Genomic DNA, 18,654 nt, shown 5'->3' with positions numbered 1-18,654 from the left:
AAAGGAAGGATAGTCTTTCTTTATTAGTGTTGTCAAGTCTAAACAATGGGAAAACTACAAGGAACGAAGGAAGGAAGAAAATGCAAAGGGGGTTTCCCTCCCCTCTTCCCTCTTGTCAGGGAAGAGAGCGTGTTACGTGATTGTAAGTCGTAACCAAACTGGAACGAAAAGAGGCACTGAGATTCTGAGGCCATGGCTGTTTCCCAGAATTTGAAACCATATGCGTCACCGTCACAAAAAAGAACACCCATGACCAAAAAAACAAAAAAGAAAAAAGAAAATACGACTAGTGTTGTGTAATAAAATAGTTTTATTTTCCATGCCGTCGCGCATTATTTGGGTCCCACGTTCCCCTTTGTCGGCTCCTGTCGGCTCCCTCCCTCCCTCCCTCAACATTCAATTTTATTCTTTCACATACTTTTCCTTTTTCCTCTTTTTGATCGAGTAAAAGTATTCTTGACTGGGTAACTTTTTGTTATGCCATCAATTTCCATGTCCCTTAAAAGTTGTTGAAGGTGGAACTTGGAAGAAGAAGAAGAAGAAGAAGAAGGGGGAGGAGGTGAAAAAGCAAGCTGTAACAAGGTTGTTGAATAGTTTCATTTTGTTTTAAGTTAATTTAGCCTGGAGGGTGGAGAGGGAATTCATTCTCTCCCTCTTGCCATGGCATACTTTTAGGTCTACAAGCTACTCAGGTCTCAAGGAAATCTTTGAAGAAAGAAGGGTATATATGTTGTCCTCGTAAGTACAGTTTTCTCAAGTTTGTTGGCCAATAAATAAAATCCTCATTATTTTCCACTCTTGAAATTTTGGTTGTGAAACACCATACTTGTACTCAAACCTCCATACCTAGACAGATTAAGAACTAGTAAATTCTTGATACTTAATTGGACTGTGACTCCCTTAACAATATACTAGAATTTGACTCTGACTAGGTCGTGGTTGATTGTTCTCCATTTTTTTTATGTATGATTTTTAACATAAAATGATAGAATATTATAAAAATATCAAAACTAAATTTAAGTATTATAAACATTTTTCGATGCTGGTTTTTCACACTTTGATGTTATAATTTATTTTTTATTTTCAAAATTATAAATTATTTGATCAAATGTATGATTTTTTAATTTTAATTTTTTGTCGATTGTAAATGTTTCTACAATGAGCAAAAGAAAGAAAAGAAGAAGAATACAACGATTACAATTGACACGTGGGCTTCCTTTCAATTAAGAGTTGTCCTAGCATGTTAATATGACAAACTTTTGAGCTATCCTAGCACACAATATATGTTTGATTTCATTATTCAGGACAATAAATTATGTATTTATTTAACTTAATTTTTTTTAATTTATTTACCTCTTAAAAGTAAAAATCATATCAAATATAAATTTTAAAAATATTTTTTAAAAAATAACTTTTTTTTAAAAAATAAAATTAAAAAAAAAACTTCAAGAAAAATTCATATGAGGAGTTTTTTTTTAAATATAAAAAAAAATTATTTTTATTTTAAAAATATTTTTATTTGTTAAAAATAATTACAATATTATCGTTTTAAAAATAAATACCTTTTATGATAATTTTTAAAAAAATTATAATTTGTAAAAAAAATTTATCAAATAATTTTAATTTAATTTTAAAAATTATTATTTTTTATAAAAACTTTTAAATTAAAAAAAAAATTAAATCAAACAGAAAAGCTGCTGGAAACTGAATTTCTACTGGAAATTGGAAATTCCCTTGCTTGATGAACTAATAAGTAGTAGCATCTTCAGATTATATGAAGAAGAAAAGAGAAAAGGTTACAAAAGAAGGTTAAGATGGAAAGATAAGTGAATCATAGATTACTTTAAGTGCAAGCAAACGAAGGGAACTACTTTTAAGAAGATGAAAAAGTTGCAGGCAGTGGAGAGGATCTTTTGACAAGTTACAGGAGAGGTGTTGTGAGATAAAATCTTATCTTTTTTGATAGACCAAACAACACAAAAACAAAAACCCAACCTCTCCTGCTCATTAATGGACCTTGGAAAAACACTGAAAAGGAGTGACAGGAGGGGAACAAGAATAAAGACTTTTCCCATTATCAGGTCAAAAAGCAGAAAACCCACCACAGTACATACACTCATTATTCCACCCACATTCATTAAACAAATATATAGATTGGCCTTAAAATAAACCCCAGCAGAAATTCCTCATATAAAATAAGACCAAAAACGGAATTAATGTAGTAATATTTTATGGCTAGTCAAAACAAACGCACCTCTCTTTCTTTCCTTTCATCATTCATAAAGTGAAGCCAACACATAAAGCCAGTATAGAAACAGTCTAAAACATTCTTTCTTGGCACTAAAGAGAGCAGCTGCAGACAAAGGAGGTTAATTCTCTTTCTCTCTTTATCTCTCTCTGTGAAGTCATCAGTTTGCTTTTTTTTTTTTTTTTTCCATCACTTTTCATCTTCTGAATTAATGGATGCTGCTAAATGGTCGCAGGTAGGTGGATTTGTTCCTGAATTTTGTTTTTGGACAATTAAATTGAGCTTTTGTTCGGGTGTAGGTTTTTCTTTTTTGCTTTATTTTTGCTTTTTTTGAGACTAACAAAAATCAAGCTCCACTATCTTTTTTGGGACAACAAAAGCTATTTTCTTTCTCTTTTATTCGTTCTCCATGATATTCATGATGGAGGGTGCAAGTACCATAATATGTGGATGATCAATCCTTTTTGGAAGGTGAAGTTTAATTTGTTGTTGGAACCCAAAACTCAAAAGGCTGCACTTTTGCTTTTTTCAATCTTTTTTCTTTGTGTTATGGCTGATAAAGGGGTGGAAAAAGGTTTTATTTGTTATTATTATTTTTATTCTTGTTTTTCAGTAGAATTTAGCAGGTAAAAAGCTTACCTTGTTTTGTGTGTTTGCTTGTTTTCTCTCTTCTGTTTCAGGTTAATTTTGTTATGTATGGCTGATCCTTTTGTCCTGCCATTGAAATGATTGCTCTTCTCTCTTTATATAGGTGCAGAGTTTCCAGGATATTGGTTTGGTGAAGCCCATGGAAGAGATGGTTTCTAATACATGCACAAGGCCAATGTTAGAGAGAAAGACAAGGCCACCAGAGCAATTGAATTGCCCAAGATGTAACTCTACCAACACCAAGTTCTGTTACTACAACAACTACAGCCTCACTCAGCCAAGGTACTTCTGCAAGACTTGCAGAAGGTACTGGACTGAAGGTGGGTCTCTCAGGAATGTTCCTGTCGGAGGTGGTTCGAGAAAGAACAAAAGATCGACGATATCAAGCTCGTCAGCTTCTTCGGCTTCAGCCAAAGTTCCAGATCTAAACCCAACAAATCTCTCGCAGTTTTCTTCTCAAAACCCTAAGGCCCATAAAGGCCAAGATCTTAACCTGGCTTTCCCAGCTATGCAAGAGAGTCATGGTATATCTCAATATTTACAATTGCCTAAAATGGAGAACAACAACGAGCAGCAAAACTACCCCTCTTCCTGCAATACTTCATCCCCTCTTTCAGCTTTGGAACTGCTCAGGACTGGAATGGCATCGAGGGGATTGAATTCTTTCATTCCAGCACCGACACCAGACTCAAATACACTGTACTCAACTGGGTTCTCTATGCAAGACTACAAGCCAACCCTTAGCTTTTCAATTGATACACTCGGAAACAGGGCTGGTATCCATGGTGTTCAAGAGAATGGAGGAAGGCTTTTCTTCCCTTTTGGAGAAATGAAACCAATTTCAAGCACTAATGAAGTTGATCAAAATAAGGGACAAGGCAATTCAGCTGGATATTGGAATAATGGAGTCTTAGGTGGAGGATCATGGTAAAGAAAGAAAAAGGACACGGAGATCATCATGCAACTGCTTTTTCCTTTTTGTTTATTTATTCACATGGTTGATTACTTGTTTAAAGTTGTCTAGAACTAACAGATAGGATACATAATGGTTTTCTTCGCTTTTATATCCTTCTCTGAACAATGTAAACAGATTGGAGCCATTTTGGGTTTGGTTTCAAGAGGCTGTCTTATACATTTGCGTGTGGAAAGAAGAAAAAAGTGAATGGAGGGCTCTGATTTTGTCAGAGCAAATGTGGCCTGTATTCATAAATTCTTCTATCAGAACCAGGGACTGCTGCAGCGTTGTACGTCAATCCAAAGAGTTGGTTCAAATAATTGATTTCTAGTTTGTAGGCAAAGAGAGATATTGAGAAATGAAAGTTCGTAATTTGGAGTTACTTAACATACTTATTCAAGACGCTCCATCGTACCATGAATTATAAGGCTAGTTATTATTGTTGTTTTGTCATTTACTATAGGTTCAAACGTGTGGTGATGGCCTTGAATTTTCACCTTTGTTCCGTATGGCTGCAGCCTATGAAATTTAAAGACTTGGGTTTGCTTTGTATCATGCATCAATTTGTGCTCTTTCTAACATCTCATTGGCAGCATCGAAAGACCTTAATTAGAGATCCAAGGTGGAGCTTTTCAATAGGATACTTCAGTACAAAGCCCACCCAAGTCTTATTTTGGAACATTAAACGAAAGCTAGCTAGCTAGCTAGCTAGTCTAGTTATTAACTAGTAGCAATTTGTACTTTTGAAAAAACTGGTTTACCTGCTCCAACTATAATGCTCACCTAATTTTATTTTTCGATGCCCACTCAGTTAAATTAGCTATTTAAGGGCAGTTAGCTAGTTGCTCTAACGTTATATCCCACTTCCATGAATGAGAAGTACCCCCAAGTTTTTTTTAAAAAAGGGAGTTTTTAATGTTCAGAGGGAGAAAAATATGACACAGCTACCCCACTTGGCCACAGAAACATTCCATCAGGACAAAGCATCCTGAGAAGTCAATCCCATCCAGAAAAACTCACTATGTTTTTTATTTTTTTGCCCCTTGTGTTGTGTTGTTGTCTTTATCATGTCATCGAAATCTTTGTTCACATGTTTGGGCTTCTTTTATGGTTTTATTTGTTTGGCTCCTCTCTCTATTTATTTATGCTTCTCGAATCTAAAAAAATTTGGGTTTGGAATCACGTCTCTTCTATAACCAGTTACGATGGAAATTCCTATAATTACAACAATGCTTTTGAGCTGTGAGTATATCTCTGCTTTAGAAGAAAGACGAATCCCATCTTGGGTCCAAAGGAAGAAACTCTCTTCTATATATTTCCCCTATAAATAGTACTAAAGGACCTAATAATTTTGTTGGAGGTTCTGGTCCTTATAAATTTACGAGCTGCCATGTATTAAATTTGAGAATTTTCAACTCGTAAAGCTGACTTATAGGACACCTTCCATTTAAATGAAAATTTGGTAATTATACACCTAGGAATATATAATTGAGAATTAAAATAGGATAATTTGTAGAAATAAGAGCAATTCTCAACTGTTGCAATTTACATTTATAAGCTTCAAAATGATTTTGTTGGTTTTACTTTTCATTACAATCTCGCTAATAAACACAGATTCCAAGCAGTAAATTGCATATGTTGTGAAACTATAGTTACTAGCTAATTTCCTCATGCTGAGAGGGAGAAAAAGAAAGGCCCAGGATAAAGCTCATAGTCAGCCTCAGCTGCTGAAACTTACAAAGGCTATATTTTTACTTTGATCTATATTTGCTTTTGGCGGTATCATTCTCTCAACTTCCGGTGGCCTGCAAGGTTTCGTTTTCAATCCAATAATTGAAAATTGGAGTCCAGGCTGCCATGGCATTATTAACACCTGGTTCTCCTGTTTGTTTGACCAGCTGCCATAAGAGATTCAAACAAACGAAATTTACAACAAAGTAGCAGTATGGAGATCTGTGATAAGTTGATAACAGCATAATGATATTCGACATACATTAGATTTCTCTACTGTACAAAGATAACTTGATACAATTATTCCTTCATTATCTACGAGAGATTGTAAATCCAGTCAGCACACTTGGCAGAAAAAAACATTACACCTTCAAAATGTCCTCCTATACAAAGATACACCCCATTTTAGCGAGAGAGGGGAAGGAGTGGTGGCTTTCAAGCAGGCAAAATCAACTTTTCTTAACAGGAGGCCACTCACTTGTCTGCATTGATTCCAAAGATCCGGACCTTGTGCATGTTGGGGAACTTGGCAATGACAAGCACAAGGACTGCAAGAGTGTTCAAAAAGAGCATAGGATGTTGGTAGTCCGTTGTATGTGAAGCTATCAAGTACCTGTCAGAAAACGAAAAATCATGGTGACTAAATGTCTGACTTCAGCAGATTAAATCCAAGAAGATTTAAAACAACGAACTCTCTCTGGCAAGAAAAGGAAGGCCACAAACTATGCATGAACTCATGTTGAAGTTCCTAACAGCGGAAGAGATTCAGAGGATGAAAATTTGTTGCTATTGTCTATGAAAATATTGTTGATGTTTTCTGGCTTGTAGGGCAATGAATCTGACTTTTCTTATAAAACAAGACTCAGGCAAGTCTGCATCAAGTTGCACACAACCTGCAATCCTTGGCAGAGAGAATTTCCCAAATGATACCAAAACTAAAATCTTAACACAGATGCAGGAGGTTCTTCTGTTTTTGTTTTTTCAAAATACTTAAACAATATATCCACATACACAGGGTAGGACATTTAAACCTAGTACCTCCCAGGCCTTGGACAGTCCATTTACCAATGGACCAAGTTTCCAATTTATCTTGACAATTGATATAAATTCCAAGAAAAGTTCTGATAAATCACTTAAATAAAGGCAGAATTACCTCGATGAATGTATTATACAAAATAAAGCATCATAACAAGTATCGCTCTGAATGACTATGCAAAAATTAGCACTGTTCTAAGTGTCAAGAGCATATGGATGTCAGGGAGGCAGAAATATAAAAAACAACCAATTGACATCAAAGCATAAGATTTATCTTTTATTAACGTAATCATGTAATGATAAGTCTAAAAATGCTAAAAGCACAATCTTTTTTACAGATATGGAAAAAACACATGTTGGCAGAATACAAAAGAGTGCACAGCTAACTGTGTACACATTGACATGCTTCATCTTGGATAATAGCAAGGCAGCATGAGTATGAATTTGATGAATGACCTCATGCAAAAATTATTATAACAAAGCCATTTTGCAGAACTCCAGTTCCAATACCACAGCACAAACAATGCTGTCTATGATTGGTGGACATCCATGTGTACGTGCTCATTGTTGGGTATTGCCATGCCTAGTAGTCCATACAGTTTGCTACCCCAATTATGGGAACAAAAAATATGCTGAATAATCAACATGGAATGTTTGAGAATGAACACATGCATATGCACATAAATTACAGATATAAAGAGCAAAATGACAGGATAAGATCCTCAGAAAGTTGAAGAAAAGTTGTAAAATATTATATATGCAGACTTACAGCACAACGGGTACAACAGTCAGAAACTTTCTGTTGCGTGTAAGCTGCTTTCCATTGTCTATCTGCTCCCACCAAGTCAAGCCATTGTAAATCCCTTGATCTTCAGCAAATGGGGTTCCTTTCTTCCAGTGAAAGAAGTGGTATGTGACCTGAAAAGGTTACCAAACTCATAAAGTTGGTTCAGATAACTGCCAAGCAGATTGATCATGTTCTGAAACCATATAGAAAAAGTGGAAGAACGAGCACATGAGAGTATCCCCAGAAAAAGAAAAAGATCCTTAGCAAAAGCTTAAGGTTTTATAGTCCATCAAGAGCAATAGCAAATCAACTTATCCTTACAAGAGCAGAAGCCTAACATCTGCTAAATTGATCTACCATGAAGATTTTATATACAGCAATCAACTAGTCACCATTCACCCATTATCTTCATTGAAAAACCTTATACGATTACATGGATGCTGACTTTCTAATAAGTTACTGTGGAATAGAAGATGAATCAACAGATAAAGCACTTCACAAACAGATATATACAGATGAATTAAGAAAGTGCCAAAATATTAATATGGGTAAAACTATTTAGACAAGCAGCCAAACTGCTCAACATTGACAAGGTACCATGATTTCTGCTACAGAGACTTGTGGAAATGCCTAGGAACCAAGAATTTGAATATATGGCACCCTATATCTCAACTCAAAACAGATTCTCAGAACTCGATGACTTTGTTCAATAGCCAAAACCCTGATTTCCTTGTTCCCCAGCTATAAATAAGATGTCACAACAACTAACTTAAAAAGATGGATGCATGCATAACCATGGCATCGTCCACATGATTCTCATCAAACATCCCCACATACTACATAAATTGATATGATTTCAGTTACCAATAAGTGCAGGCCAGCAAAACAAGGCAAAGTTCAAACTTAAAACAATTGCTTTATGACAAGCAAGACATAAAAACTGAAGCACTAAATCAATTTACAGTCTAATCACAGACTAAAACAAGAACAAATCAACAAACCACCAAAGAACCGAAAGGAAAATTGCAACAATATATCCTGTGTTACATTAGGAGGAAACATAGACTACCATTAAAGGCGGAAAAAGAAAACACCCTTCAAAACCCTCAAAACCAACCCAAATTCAACAGGAATAAAATCCAAAATATAGAAAAAAGGGGGGGGGGGGGGGTAATTTGCAGGCATAAAAAGAAACCAAATTGAACATTCAATACAATAAGGCCATTAAAGGGGGAAAAAAGGTACAAGAAACATACGAGGAAGTGAGAGAGGTTGACGATGGTCCAGGCCATGCCAGGAGAGCAACCGAAGATGGAGAGAACGAGGAGCCACGAGAAGAAGAGAATTAGAATATAGGTAGTCCATACTCCTGGGTACATAAACCATTCCGTGTTCCGATTCAGATCCGCCGGTGGCACCGCTTTCACATAAAGATTCGCCATTTTTTTCAATATCCACCAAATCCCAGACTTTGCTTTTTCTCAAGCCACCCTGCCTTCTTTGATTTGATCGATTTATTTATCCTTTCAAAGACTTGGTTTTAATTGGGTTGATTTAGGAATCTCAAAAGCACAAACCCAGGGTCCCTTCAAGAGTTTTGTTATCTGTAAAAGGATGATGATGATGAAGAATTGGGCAGCCCTCAATAATTTTGATTTAATTATCTACGGCGATAATAATTACCACAACAAAAACCCACGGGGAGGGGGCAACAACGACTGCCATCTCTAACAAACCCAAAAGACCAAAAAAGGAAAAAAAAAATATCTGACTTATCTCGTGAACCTTTTGCAAACTCCGCACGACATCGTTTTTCTTGTTTAATTTTCGTCCAGGACTTTTCTTGCTTTCTTTATTTTCTTTCATGGAAACTTCCATTAAGCAATTGCCGTAAAGTAATCTAAGCTAATACCCTATCTATGTCAAGAAGGCCGATATCAATCTCCGTATTTTAGTACTTTGATTTTGGTTTTAATTGATGATTAATTACTATATTTATTGCTTTCTCATTATGTAAAAAGCCCTAGGCTTGACTTAAAGACTCATCATTTTAAAGATAGTCTATATTGTTTCTTTATTTTTATTATGGCAGATCTCTCAGAGGGCTCAACATGGAGCCAGTTCAGTTGTTCATGGGTCTCGACCACGAGGCTGACCCATACTCTCTAGAATTTGGTGAACGGCTTGGCCTACAACGAAATGTTTAGTGCGGCCCTGAACTTGATGAACTTGATGCGGTATCGTTTGTTACGGATTTCATGTAAGTGATGAGTGGGTTTTGAAACTATAAATAAGAGTTTTTTTTTTATTATACAATCTTTTGAGTTAAAAATATAAGTTCATGTTAAGTAGTATCAAAATGGATTTAGATTTTTATTGATATGGGACTAGGATTATCAATGGGTAAGATACCCGTCAATTTTGAGATACCAAAATCTTAATCTTATAAGAAATAAAGTACTCGAACTTTATTAACTACTTGAATATTTTTAAAAATTACTATCCTAACCTTAACTTTAATATATTCTCACTACTCTATAATTACCTTAATCCATTTAAAAACTCGATTATGTAAAAAAATTAGTAAAATGCTATTCATGGGTACCTAATTATTCGAAATCGAATCCGTATCCACATATATATATAATAATATTTCTCTTACATATTTCATATAATTTACTAATAATTAAATTTATAAAAATATACAAATAATAAAATTTAAATTTTAAGAATAAAAAACAAATATCTCAAACAAAATTATTAATTTTATAAATTATAATTTTTGTAATGTTAACATAAAATAATAAGTAAATATGTTTATATTTAAAGTGCATATATACTAAAAATATTGTAATATATATATATATATAATAGTAATTATATGTCTTATAAATAACCCATTGTATATAAAGTATATCTACTAAAAGACATTACAAGTCAATTAATAATTATAGTTTCATTAATTAATTTAATTAACTAATGGGTTTGTCCTTAATTACATGAAATTAAAAAAAATTAGGTTTCAAATCTTACAACTTCCCTTTAGATTTATATATTATAAGTTTATATAAAAAAATATATATATACTGTAATTAATAATTTTATAGGTTATAATATTTATAATATTAAAAAAAAAAGTAAATTTGTTTATATTTAAAATATATATATATATATATACTAAAAGTATTTTAATATATATATAATAGTAATTATATTCCTTATAGATGAATCATATATATTTAAAGTGTATTTATTAAAAGAAATTACAAGTTAATTAATAATTATAGTTTCATGAATTAATTAAATTAACTGTATGGATTTGTCCTTAATTAGTTACATGAAATTAAAAAAAAAAAAACTAAGTTTCGAAACTATTCTAATCTCACAACTTATCTTTAAGTCTATATATTATAAGTTTATATAAACAAATGTATATATATTATAATTAATAATTTTATAAGTTATAATTTTTGTAATGTTAACACAAAATAAGAAGTAAATATATTTATATTTTAAGTATATATATACTAAAAATATTTTAGTATATATATAACAATAAGTATATTTCTTATAAATTAACACAATATATAAACTATATATATTAAAAGATATTACAAGTTAATTAATAATCATAGTTTCATGAATTAATTTAATTAACTATATAGATTTGTCTTTAATTTCATGAAATTAAAAAAATATTTAAGTACCAAAACTATTCTCATCTCAAAAGCTCTCTTTAAGTATATATATTATAAGTTTATATAAACGATGGCATATATATTATAATTAATAATTTTATAAGTTATAATTTTTGTAATATTAACACAAAATAAAAAATAAATATATTTATAATAAAAGCATATATATAATAGTAATTATATTCCTCTATAATATGATATGATGTTCATATTATTTAAACATAATTAATAATCTAATAATTTATTAATTTAAATATATTAATGTTATCACATTAATAATTAAAGTAATCATACTTTTTATATATTTGTTAGTTTTTAACAAAAAAAATTATCAGTAAAGTTGGTAAAAATTATATATTTTTAATTTAATTAATAAAATAATAATAAAATATTTATAAATGGTAATTAGGTTTAGATAGCGGCACACAATGGGTGGTACCCGAACTTGGGTATCCTGTAACAGAGATCCATTACTATCAACAAGAGACAAAGTGAGCCTTCAATTTATAAATAAATTCATCTATCAAACATATCTTTTGAATTGGAAACATAAATCTGATATGTGCATGTTGATTGAAATTTGTATAGATAATCATGATACTAAAAATAAATATCACTGTAGAAGATTTGGCAGGTTTGGTCACCGCATTTATTTAAATAATGAGGAGGAAGAATGGAAAAATAGAGGCGGAAGCTACCTTGAACTTACATGGGAATAGAGATGTACAATTCTCTTATTATGAAACTTCTCCCATTGTTTTTGCTCTATTTTTCTCATAGCAAAATAGTGAAAGAATGGACTGCAATTAATTCTTGTCTGATCGATTGCTATCTTCAAAACCATCAACTTTGACAGCGAAAGCATCCCAAAAGTTGACCTTTTGTCGTGCAAGAAATTCTTTAATTAGTTCATTCACTAGCTATAATCAAATCATGTCCTCGTGCAAAAAGCTTGCGGCACAAATGCCTATTTGTATAACGTATAAGCATGGTGCCCAGTGCTCAATTCCATTTGAATGTGCTAATTAATGGAAAAGCCTAAAAGGTTAAACAACCCAATTTGCAGGTATGATTACATTAATCTAGTAATTAATTAAGCTCCCCTAGTTGAGGAATGAGGAGTGGTTTGTCTTCTTTTACAAGCAATAATTAATTATATATTTATGATAGCAAAGCTCGCTTCTCAAACCGCATTTGCTATAAAAAAAAGTTGTTATATGTTAAGTGATCCTCTGCTAGAGTGCGATTTTATTCCACCGATATGGACTAATATCAATTAAAGTTAGTTACGTGCCCGTGAATTGGAAAAGATCCCTAGATTTCAAGATTGGTTTTAAAAAAATCATGACCTAATTTTGATAGCCATAATTCTTAATCAATTAAGTACACGTTTAAAATAAGTTATCATCCTATACAGATCCAGATCCAACGTGGTCATAAGCTAAACATTTTTAGCACACCTAATGAATGCTCAAGGACCTCGCATTGGGTATCTTTGGAGTATATATTTAATATATAGTGGTAGCTAAATAACTTAAAGAATATATCAATTAGGTCGCATTTGGTATTGTACAATATTATGTGATTATAGGTAATGTGATTGTAGGAAAAATAACATTATAGTGTTTGGTATACAAGCAAATCAGTAATTAAAATGCAAGAAATATAACATTACCGCGTTTGGTTTACAAGTACTTTACTAAAAATGTAATATAATTTTCAAAATTACTCCTATTTATTAAAATACAAGTTTAATATACTTGTATTTTTTATTGTTAATTTTCATATAATATCATCTCTTAAATATATTTTTCATGTCATATATTTTATTTTCATTTTTATTATAATTTTATATATATTTATTTTCATTTATTTAATATAATTTTTATATTATATATTTTATTTTAATTTTTTCCGTATATTATATAAATTTTAATTTCTAATATTTTATTTTATTTTAATTTCTAATTCTTATATTATATATATATATATATATATATTATTTTAACATTTTTTATTTTAATTATAACATTACAAAGTGTTTTTAACCAAGTAATAAACTTAAAGGGTAAAAATATCTTTAATAACATTACAAAGTGCAATGTAATGTGATTGCATTGGTTTTAAATTGCAATCACATGACATCCCTTGGCTGCAATGTGATTGCATTACAATATTACATTGCAGTGGTTTGTTGTAAACAAACACTGCAATGTAATTTAATTGGACATATTACAAGAAATGTGCTCCTACTTCCCTTATACCAAACGTTACCTTAAGATGAGCAAACTATCAACAATCACATGGATGGTTGTAAAGTTATGAGTTTAAATCGATTTTAAAATTATTTTATAATCAAAAGTTTAGACCATAAGACTAACTTTTAAATAGATTTTAAATTATGCACATTATATATATATACTATTAATTTGTTAATTTATTTTCCCTTATTATTTCAGATCATGGATAAATAAATTTGTTGGAGGTTGGTTTTTTGCATTAATTTTATTCTATATTATTTTAATTATATATATATATTTTAAAACAATAAAAGCTAGCATCCATCTTAAATCGGATGGTAAGATTGATCTTAAGACTAAGATCAGTCTCAAAGGATTATATATATATATATGGACAAGACCAATCTTACATAAGTGGTCCATAATGTCAATTACTAATAAAAGGGGGGGGGGGGGGGGGGGGGGGGGGGGCGGGGGTTTCCAATTCCACATATTGGTAAGTAGACTTGACAATTTTGGACACGATAAGTTAACACGATACGAGAAGACACGGGTTAAATAGGTTTTGGGTTTACCCTTAACGTGTTTCGTGTCTTAACATGTCAGATACGACAAACACGTTTAAAACACGTTTACTTAATCGTGTTATCGTGTTTAAACGTGTATACATAATACATTTATTAATCTATTAAACATTAATAGTTAAAGACTATTTTAACTTTATATAAATAATTTTAAATAATTATTTGATGTGTTGTTTAATCTTATATATGATAATGAATTTTATGTATGTTATTTATATTAAATTTTATTATATTTGATGTTATTATTATTATTTTGTTATAATTATTTTTATAATTATAGATTTTAAATTTAAATAATAAAATTATATTTAATTATAAATATTTTTATTTAATCATGTTAAACGTATTAATCGTGTTAATTGTGTTAAACGTGTTAATCGTGTTAAGCGTGTTATTAATCGTATCGTGTCGTGTATTGACACGTTTAATAAACGTGTAAAACGTGTTAATCGTGTCGTGTCGTGTTATTAATCGTATCGTGTCGTGTATTGACACGTTTAATAAACGTGTAAAACGTGTTAATCGTGTCGTGTCGTGTTACACGTGCATTAAACGTGTACGTGTTTTAAATTTAAGATACGAATATTAAACGCATCATGTTCATATTTAGTCATAACGTGTTTCGTGTCTAAACGTGTCTGACACGTTTAAGACACGAAAACACGAATTGCCAGGTCTATTGATAAGTACACGGGCCAATGGTTATTAATTTCTCCTTCTTAGGCTCCACATATTAATTAGGTCTCTCTCTGACTCTCTCCCAGTGTTTACCAGATAATGGCTTTTAGATTTTAATTCAGTTTGCACTAAGCTCAAATGGTTTAATATGGTCTCTACTCGTTACATGGTCAAATGCTAGAGGAGCAGCATATTATTCTCCATATGATGTGAAAAATTTAAGTAATGTAAGTGGAAGTATTAGCTTCCCATGTTGTGTTTGTCTTGGTTTGCCAATTAGGATTGGTATGTTGTTTTTTCCACCTGAATTCTTTGTCATGGTTGCAATGGCTATAGTTTATACATAGAGTTAAAAAAGAAAGCACCTGTCACTTGTACACAGGCTTTTGTCAAACTGAAAATGCACTGTCTTTGAATTTGTCTGATAACGTGATATATATATATATATTATGTAGTCATGGCTTTTGCTGTCTTGCGCAATGATCATCGATGACTAAGCTGGCCAATTGTACCTAAGATCCATGAATGTGCTGATCACATCACCTAGCACTGACCTGGGGCCTTCAACGTAAATTAGCCTGAACAAGTTGCCTCAATTAGAAGTAAGTGTTGCTTGGTAATCTTGCTCCCCAAGGATGAATCCCTTAATTTTTATTTGTTTTACTTTCGAATTTAATAGTACTACCGTATATCTATATGCAAACTTTGAAGCGCATTGTCCTGAGTTTGTGCTGCTTCCATATTCTTCTCTTATCAGTGAGTACTGAGAGTTCTTTCTCTCTGCTTAATAAAAGATCCACTTGTCATAAACAAACAACATCAAAAACATATTGGTTTTGCATTTACTAGCTTAAACCATAAAGCAAATGACGCTCAGCTAAAAAGATGATCGAATTTTTTTAGGCCATGTTATCGCCTCTAAAGGACAGTGGATCAAAAAGAATTGCCAAGTGTTGGTCACTATGTCAACTTACCTACCGAAAGGGGATATATAAATTCTTCTGAATTTATTTGAAGCAGTCAAGTTATAAATATATGCTTGGCAATGGGGTTTAGTCCAAACATAACAGTGTAGACAAATAGGAAACAAAGAAAGTGGGAGCTTTTTCGGAAACAGCTCTCCTTTTATTGTAGAATCAAAAGCCATTTTCTACCAACAACCTGAGTCCTCTCATTCTTGTAAAAAATTTCACTCAACATGGCAAAGGAAGCCGCTGGCAAATTGGAATGGAGGACAAATGTACCTGATGAGACATCGAAGAAACTAGAGCCAGACTATGGCCTCGTGGGCAAAACATGGCTAAGATTAAAATGTGTTATGGGAGGACTAGTTATGAAAGTTTGGGGTTTCTTGGAGAAGGTATGGAATTTAGGAGTTGCGGAGCCTAGAAAGGTCATCCATTGTGCCAGAGTAGGGCTGGCACTTTCCATTGTGTCACTTTTCTACTACATAAGGCCTTTGTATGATGATTTTGGAGGGAATGTTATGTGGGCAGTGATGACCGTCGTGGTTGTTTTCGAATACACTGTAGGTTAGTCTTCGACGCCTCTTCACTTTTCAGTGACTTACTTGAGATTTCTTCATGTTTTACGTTATTGAATTCGATCACTCATTTCCCATTTCCATTGCAGGCGCCACATTGTCTAAATGCATTAACAGAGCAACAGGAACTATTCTTGCGGGAGCACTTGGTGTTGGTATCCACTGGGTGGCTGATCGGTCCGGAGATAAGTTGAAACCCATAGTCCTTGGGGTCTCAGTTTTTTTCTTTGGTAAGTGAAAAAGCCTTGCCGAGAAACTAAATTCCCTACCTAGGACATTCATGACATTCTCAATTCAAAGTCTCAATATCATTATTGTTGTTATTTCTTTCATGCAGCTTCAGCTGCAACCTTCTCAAGGTTCATTCCATCGGTTAAAGCCCGTTTTGATTATGGCGCTATGATCTTCATCCTCACCTTCAGCTTGGTATCAGTTTCTGCCTACCGCATGGTAGAGTTGTTCGAGTTGGCTCAAGATAGGTTATCCACAGTTGCCATTGGAGCTTCCTTGTGCATCCTTGTAACCATGCTCTTCTGTCCCATCTGGGCTGGCTGTGAGCTTCACCGCCTGATTCATCAGAACATGGAAAAGCTCGTGGACTCCTTGGATGGTACGTAAACGCACACACAGTAGCTAACGAGATTATCTAGAACATAATTTAAGATACTCGCGGAGTAATTCTTTTTTCCAATCTAATTGTTGTAGGATGTGTGGCTCATTACTTCAAAGACAGTGGAAATTTGACTATTAGTGAGGAGGATCTCAACAAGAAGATACAAGGATATAAATGTGTGCTTAATTCCAAGGCAACGGAGGAATCTATGGTAGAACGTTGATTCATTCAATGAAAACATGTCTTTTAAGGGGATTAATTTCGTTTGATTGAACACTCAATATCTTTCTTTTTTATCACTTTCACAGTGCAATTTTGCGAGATGGGAACCAACACATGGCCGGTTCAACTTTGGACACCCATGGAAACAATACCTCAAGATTGGGGCTTCACTGCGCCGGTGCGCTTACTGCATTGAGACTCTTAATAGTTGCGTCGGCTCAGATATTGAGGTAAAGACGAAAAAGCTTGACTCTGTGTAAAAAGATGGATCAACTTAGATATATAGATAAAGCCATTACAGAAATTTGGTATATTTAAGTTTAAACTATTGATTGTAATATATGGATGCAGGCACCCCCATGCATAAGGAAGCATCTTAGTGACAAGTGCTTGAAAGTCAGCTCCTATTCTACTAATGTCTTGAAGGAATTGGCAATAACAATCATGAAGATGAAAAAGTCGTCCAGGATAGAATTCAGAGTTGCAGAGATGAACTTCGCAGTACAAGAACTTCGGGACGCCTTGAAATCTTTGCCTAGCCACCTTCTTGCACCCCCATCATCAACAGGGGAAGAATCAACCGAAGCCAAATCAGTGCCCATCAAAAAAGCCGACGTACTACCTCCGATCATGAAGGTTCTTCCACTGATCACGGTAGTGTCTTTGTTGGAAGAAATTGCTGCAAGAATAGGAGGGGTTGCTGATGCGGTGGAAGAGCTGGCGAGCCTTGCAGAATTCAAGCCTGCAAAGGATCGAAAACCCAAGCAAAACCTACCTACTAACAAAATTATTTCAGATAACCTTAATCGTCAAACCATATAAAGGACCAACCCAGAAGTTTGAGTTGATTGTAATTACCCTGGCAGAAAGTTGATAATGAGTGTTGTTGTGTTTTACCTTGTAAAGACGCTTTTAATAGGTTTAAAGGTTAGTTTTATTACCTTATAATGTTTATGGTTAAATTGACCATACTCTCTCAATCAAGATTAACTTACGTACTTTTGGGCCATGGCTAACAAGAGACGCCAAAAGGGACAGGACAAACCACTGAAGAACCTGCGGGCTACGTTGTGAAAATCTTGTTCGTTGCTGGCTTTATCTATTGCATTACAGCTTGCAGTGCACCAACTCTGTTCATGCGTACGCGCACTACAAGCCGTAGTACTCTGATTATTTTCTGATTATTAGAATCAATTAAAAGTGAATTGTAGAAAATGCTGGAAAATTGTCAGTTGTCACGCATGATATGGTTGAAAACACGTCGTTCCATGCATGAAAAGAGCTAGCGACACCAAAACATTGGGGGAAAATTGTCAACATGGAGAGACTTTCTCCAGCTATGCTATTACCCACGACTCTGTCGGAAGATCCCCTGCTTTTACCTTACGTTCAACTAGGGATGAAGTTCTGCTAAAAATACATGGGAACATGTTGCTATTGCACGCTCTCGGGTCTAGAACTAAAAGATTTGTTATTATTTGTTATGGGGGTGTACAGAAATCACTTTGAGAAATGCTTCAATAAATAAAAACAGAAATTGGTTTTAGAAATACTTCTTAGGCTCTTGTGTCGTGCTTTGCACTCGTACTGCTAGCTGCTCTGTTTTTCACATCATTATTAGGTTTTCATTCTTCTCATGTCGATCCACTTCACAAATTAATATGCGATACCC

General features: G+C 33.2%; 3 protein-coding genes across 5 annotated transcripts; 2 read left to right on the top strand and 1 right to left on the bottom strand.

The window, feature by feature from the left end:
* The first annotated feature begins 2,214 nt into the window (after window positions 1–2,214).
* DAG2 (Dof-type zinc finger DNA-binding family protein) lies at window positions 2,215–4,406 on the top strand. 3 transcript variants are annotated; one of them, XM_007051437.3, is made up of 2 exons: window positions 2,215–2,368; window positions 3,000–4,406. In XM_007051437.3, exon 2 carries the CDS (start codon window positions 3,036–3,038, stop codon window positions 3,825–3,827), a length of 792 nt encoding a protein of 263 aa, XP_007051499.2. In that variant the 5' UTR covers window positions 2,215–2,368; window positions 3,000–3,035; the 3' UTR covers window positions 3,828–4,406. The 3 variants fall into 3 exon arrangements, with proteins under 3 accessions (XP_007051499.2, XP_007051497.3, XP_007051498.3); XM_007051435.3 differs by having other exon boundaries at window positions 2,251–2,483; XM_007051436.3 differs by lacking the exon at window positions 2,215–2,368 and adding an exon at window positions 2,568–2,719.
* Window positions 4,407–5,789: 1,383 nt separating this feature from the next.
* LOC18613944 (ORMDL family protein) lies at window positions 5,790–9,088 on the bottom strand. Its single transcript, XM_018114264.2, has 3 exons — window positions 8,661–9,088; window positions 7,387–7,535; window positions 5,790–6,195 (listed from the first exon to the last, which is right to left on the bottom strand). Exons 1-3 carry the CDS (start codon window positions 8,844–8,846, stop codon window positions 6,057–6,059), a joined length of 474 nt encoding a protein of 157 aa, XP_017969753.1. The 5' UTR covers window positions 8,847–9,088; the 3' UTR covers window positions 5,790–6,056.
* Window positions 9,089–15,802: 6,714 nt separating this feature from the next.
* Window positions 15,803–17,922, top strand: LOC18613943 (aluminum-activated malate transporter 10-like). Its single transcript, XM_007051432.3, has 6 exons — window positions 15,803–16,136; window positions 16,237–16,377; window positions 16,485–16,757; window positions 16,853–16,971; window positions 17,069–17,212; window positions 17,334–17,922. Exons 1-6 carry the CDS (start codon window positions 15,803–15,805, stop codon window positions 17,802–17,804), a joined length of 1,482 nt encoding a protein of 493 aa, XP_007051494.2. The 3' UTR covers window positions 17,805–17,922.
* The last annotated feature ends 732 nt before the right edge of the window (window positions 17,923–18,654 follow it).

Source organism: Theobroma cacao, chromosome 1 (genome assembly GCF_053813885.1).
Source record: "Theobroma cacao isolate CCN51 chromosome 1, ASM5381388v1, whole genome shotgun sequence".
Lineage (NCBI taxonomy): Eukaryota > Viridiplantae > Streptophyta > Magnoliopsida > Malvales > Malvaceae > Theobroma > Theobroma cacao.
The sequence above is the reverse complement of the archived record's forward strand: the minus strand, read 5'-3'. Positions and strand labels throughout refer to the sequence as shown.

Excerpts from the sequence above, each read along its gene's own strand:
- DAG2 (XM_007051436.3), top strand. The coding sequence starts at position 2,693 with ATGTGGATGATCAATCCTTTTTGGAAG. Across the intron at positions 2,720-2,999 it reads TGATCAATCCTTTTTGGAAG|GTGCAGAGTTTCCAGGATAT; the intron begins GTGAAGTTTAAT and ends CTCTTTATATAG.
- LOC18613944 (XM_018114264.2), bottom strand. The coding sequence starts at position 8,846 with ATGGCGAATCTTTATGTGAAAGCGGTGCCACCGGCGGATCTGAATCGG. Across the intron at positions 7,536-8,660 it reads TCAACCTCTCTCACTTCCTC|GTCACATACCACTTCTTTCA; the intron begins GTATGTTTCTTG and ends TAACCTTTTCAG. Across the intron at positions 6,196-7,386 it reads ACTGTTGTACCCGTTGTGCT|GTACTTGATAGCTTCACATA; the intron begins GTAAGTCTGCAT and ends GTTTTCTGACAG.
- LOC18613943 (XM_007051432.3), top strand. The coding sequence starts at position 15,803 with ATGGCAAAGGAAGCCGCTGGCAAATTGGAATGGAGGACAAATGTACCT. Across the intron at positions 16,758-16,852 it reads GCTCGTGGACTCCTTGGATG|GATGTGTGGCTCATTACTTC; the intron begins GTACGTAAACGC and ends TAATTGTTGTAG. Across the intron at positions 16,972-17,068 it reads AGGCAACGGAGGAATCTATG|TGCAATTTTGCGAGATGGGA; the intron begins GTAGAACGTTGA and ends TCACTTTCACAG.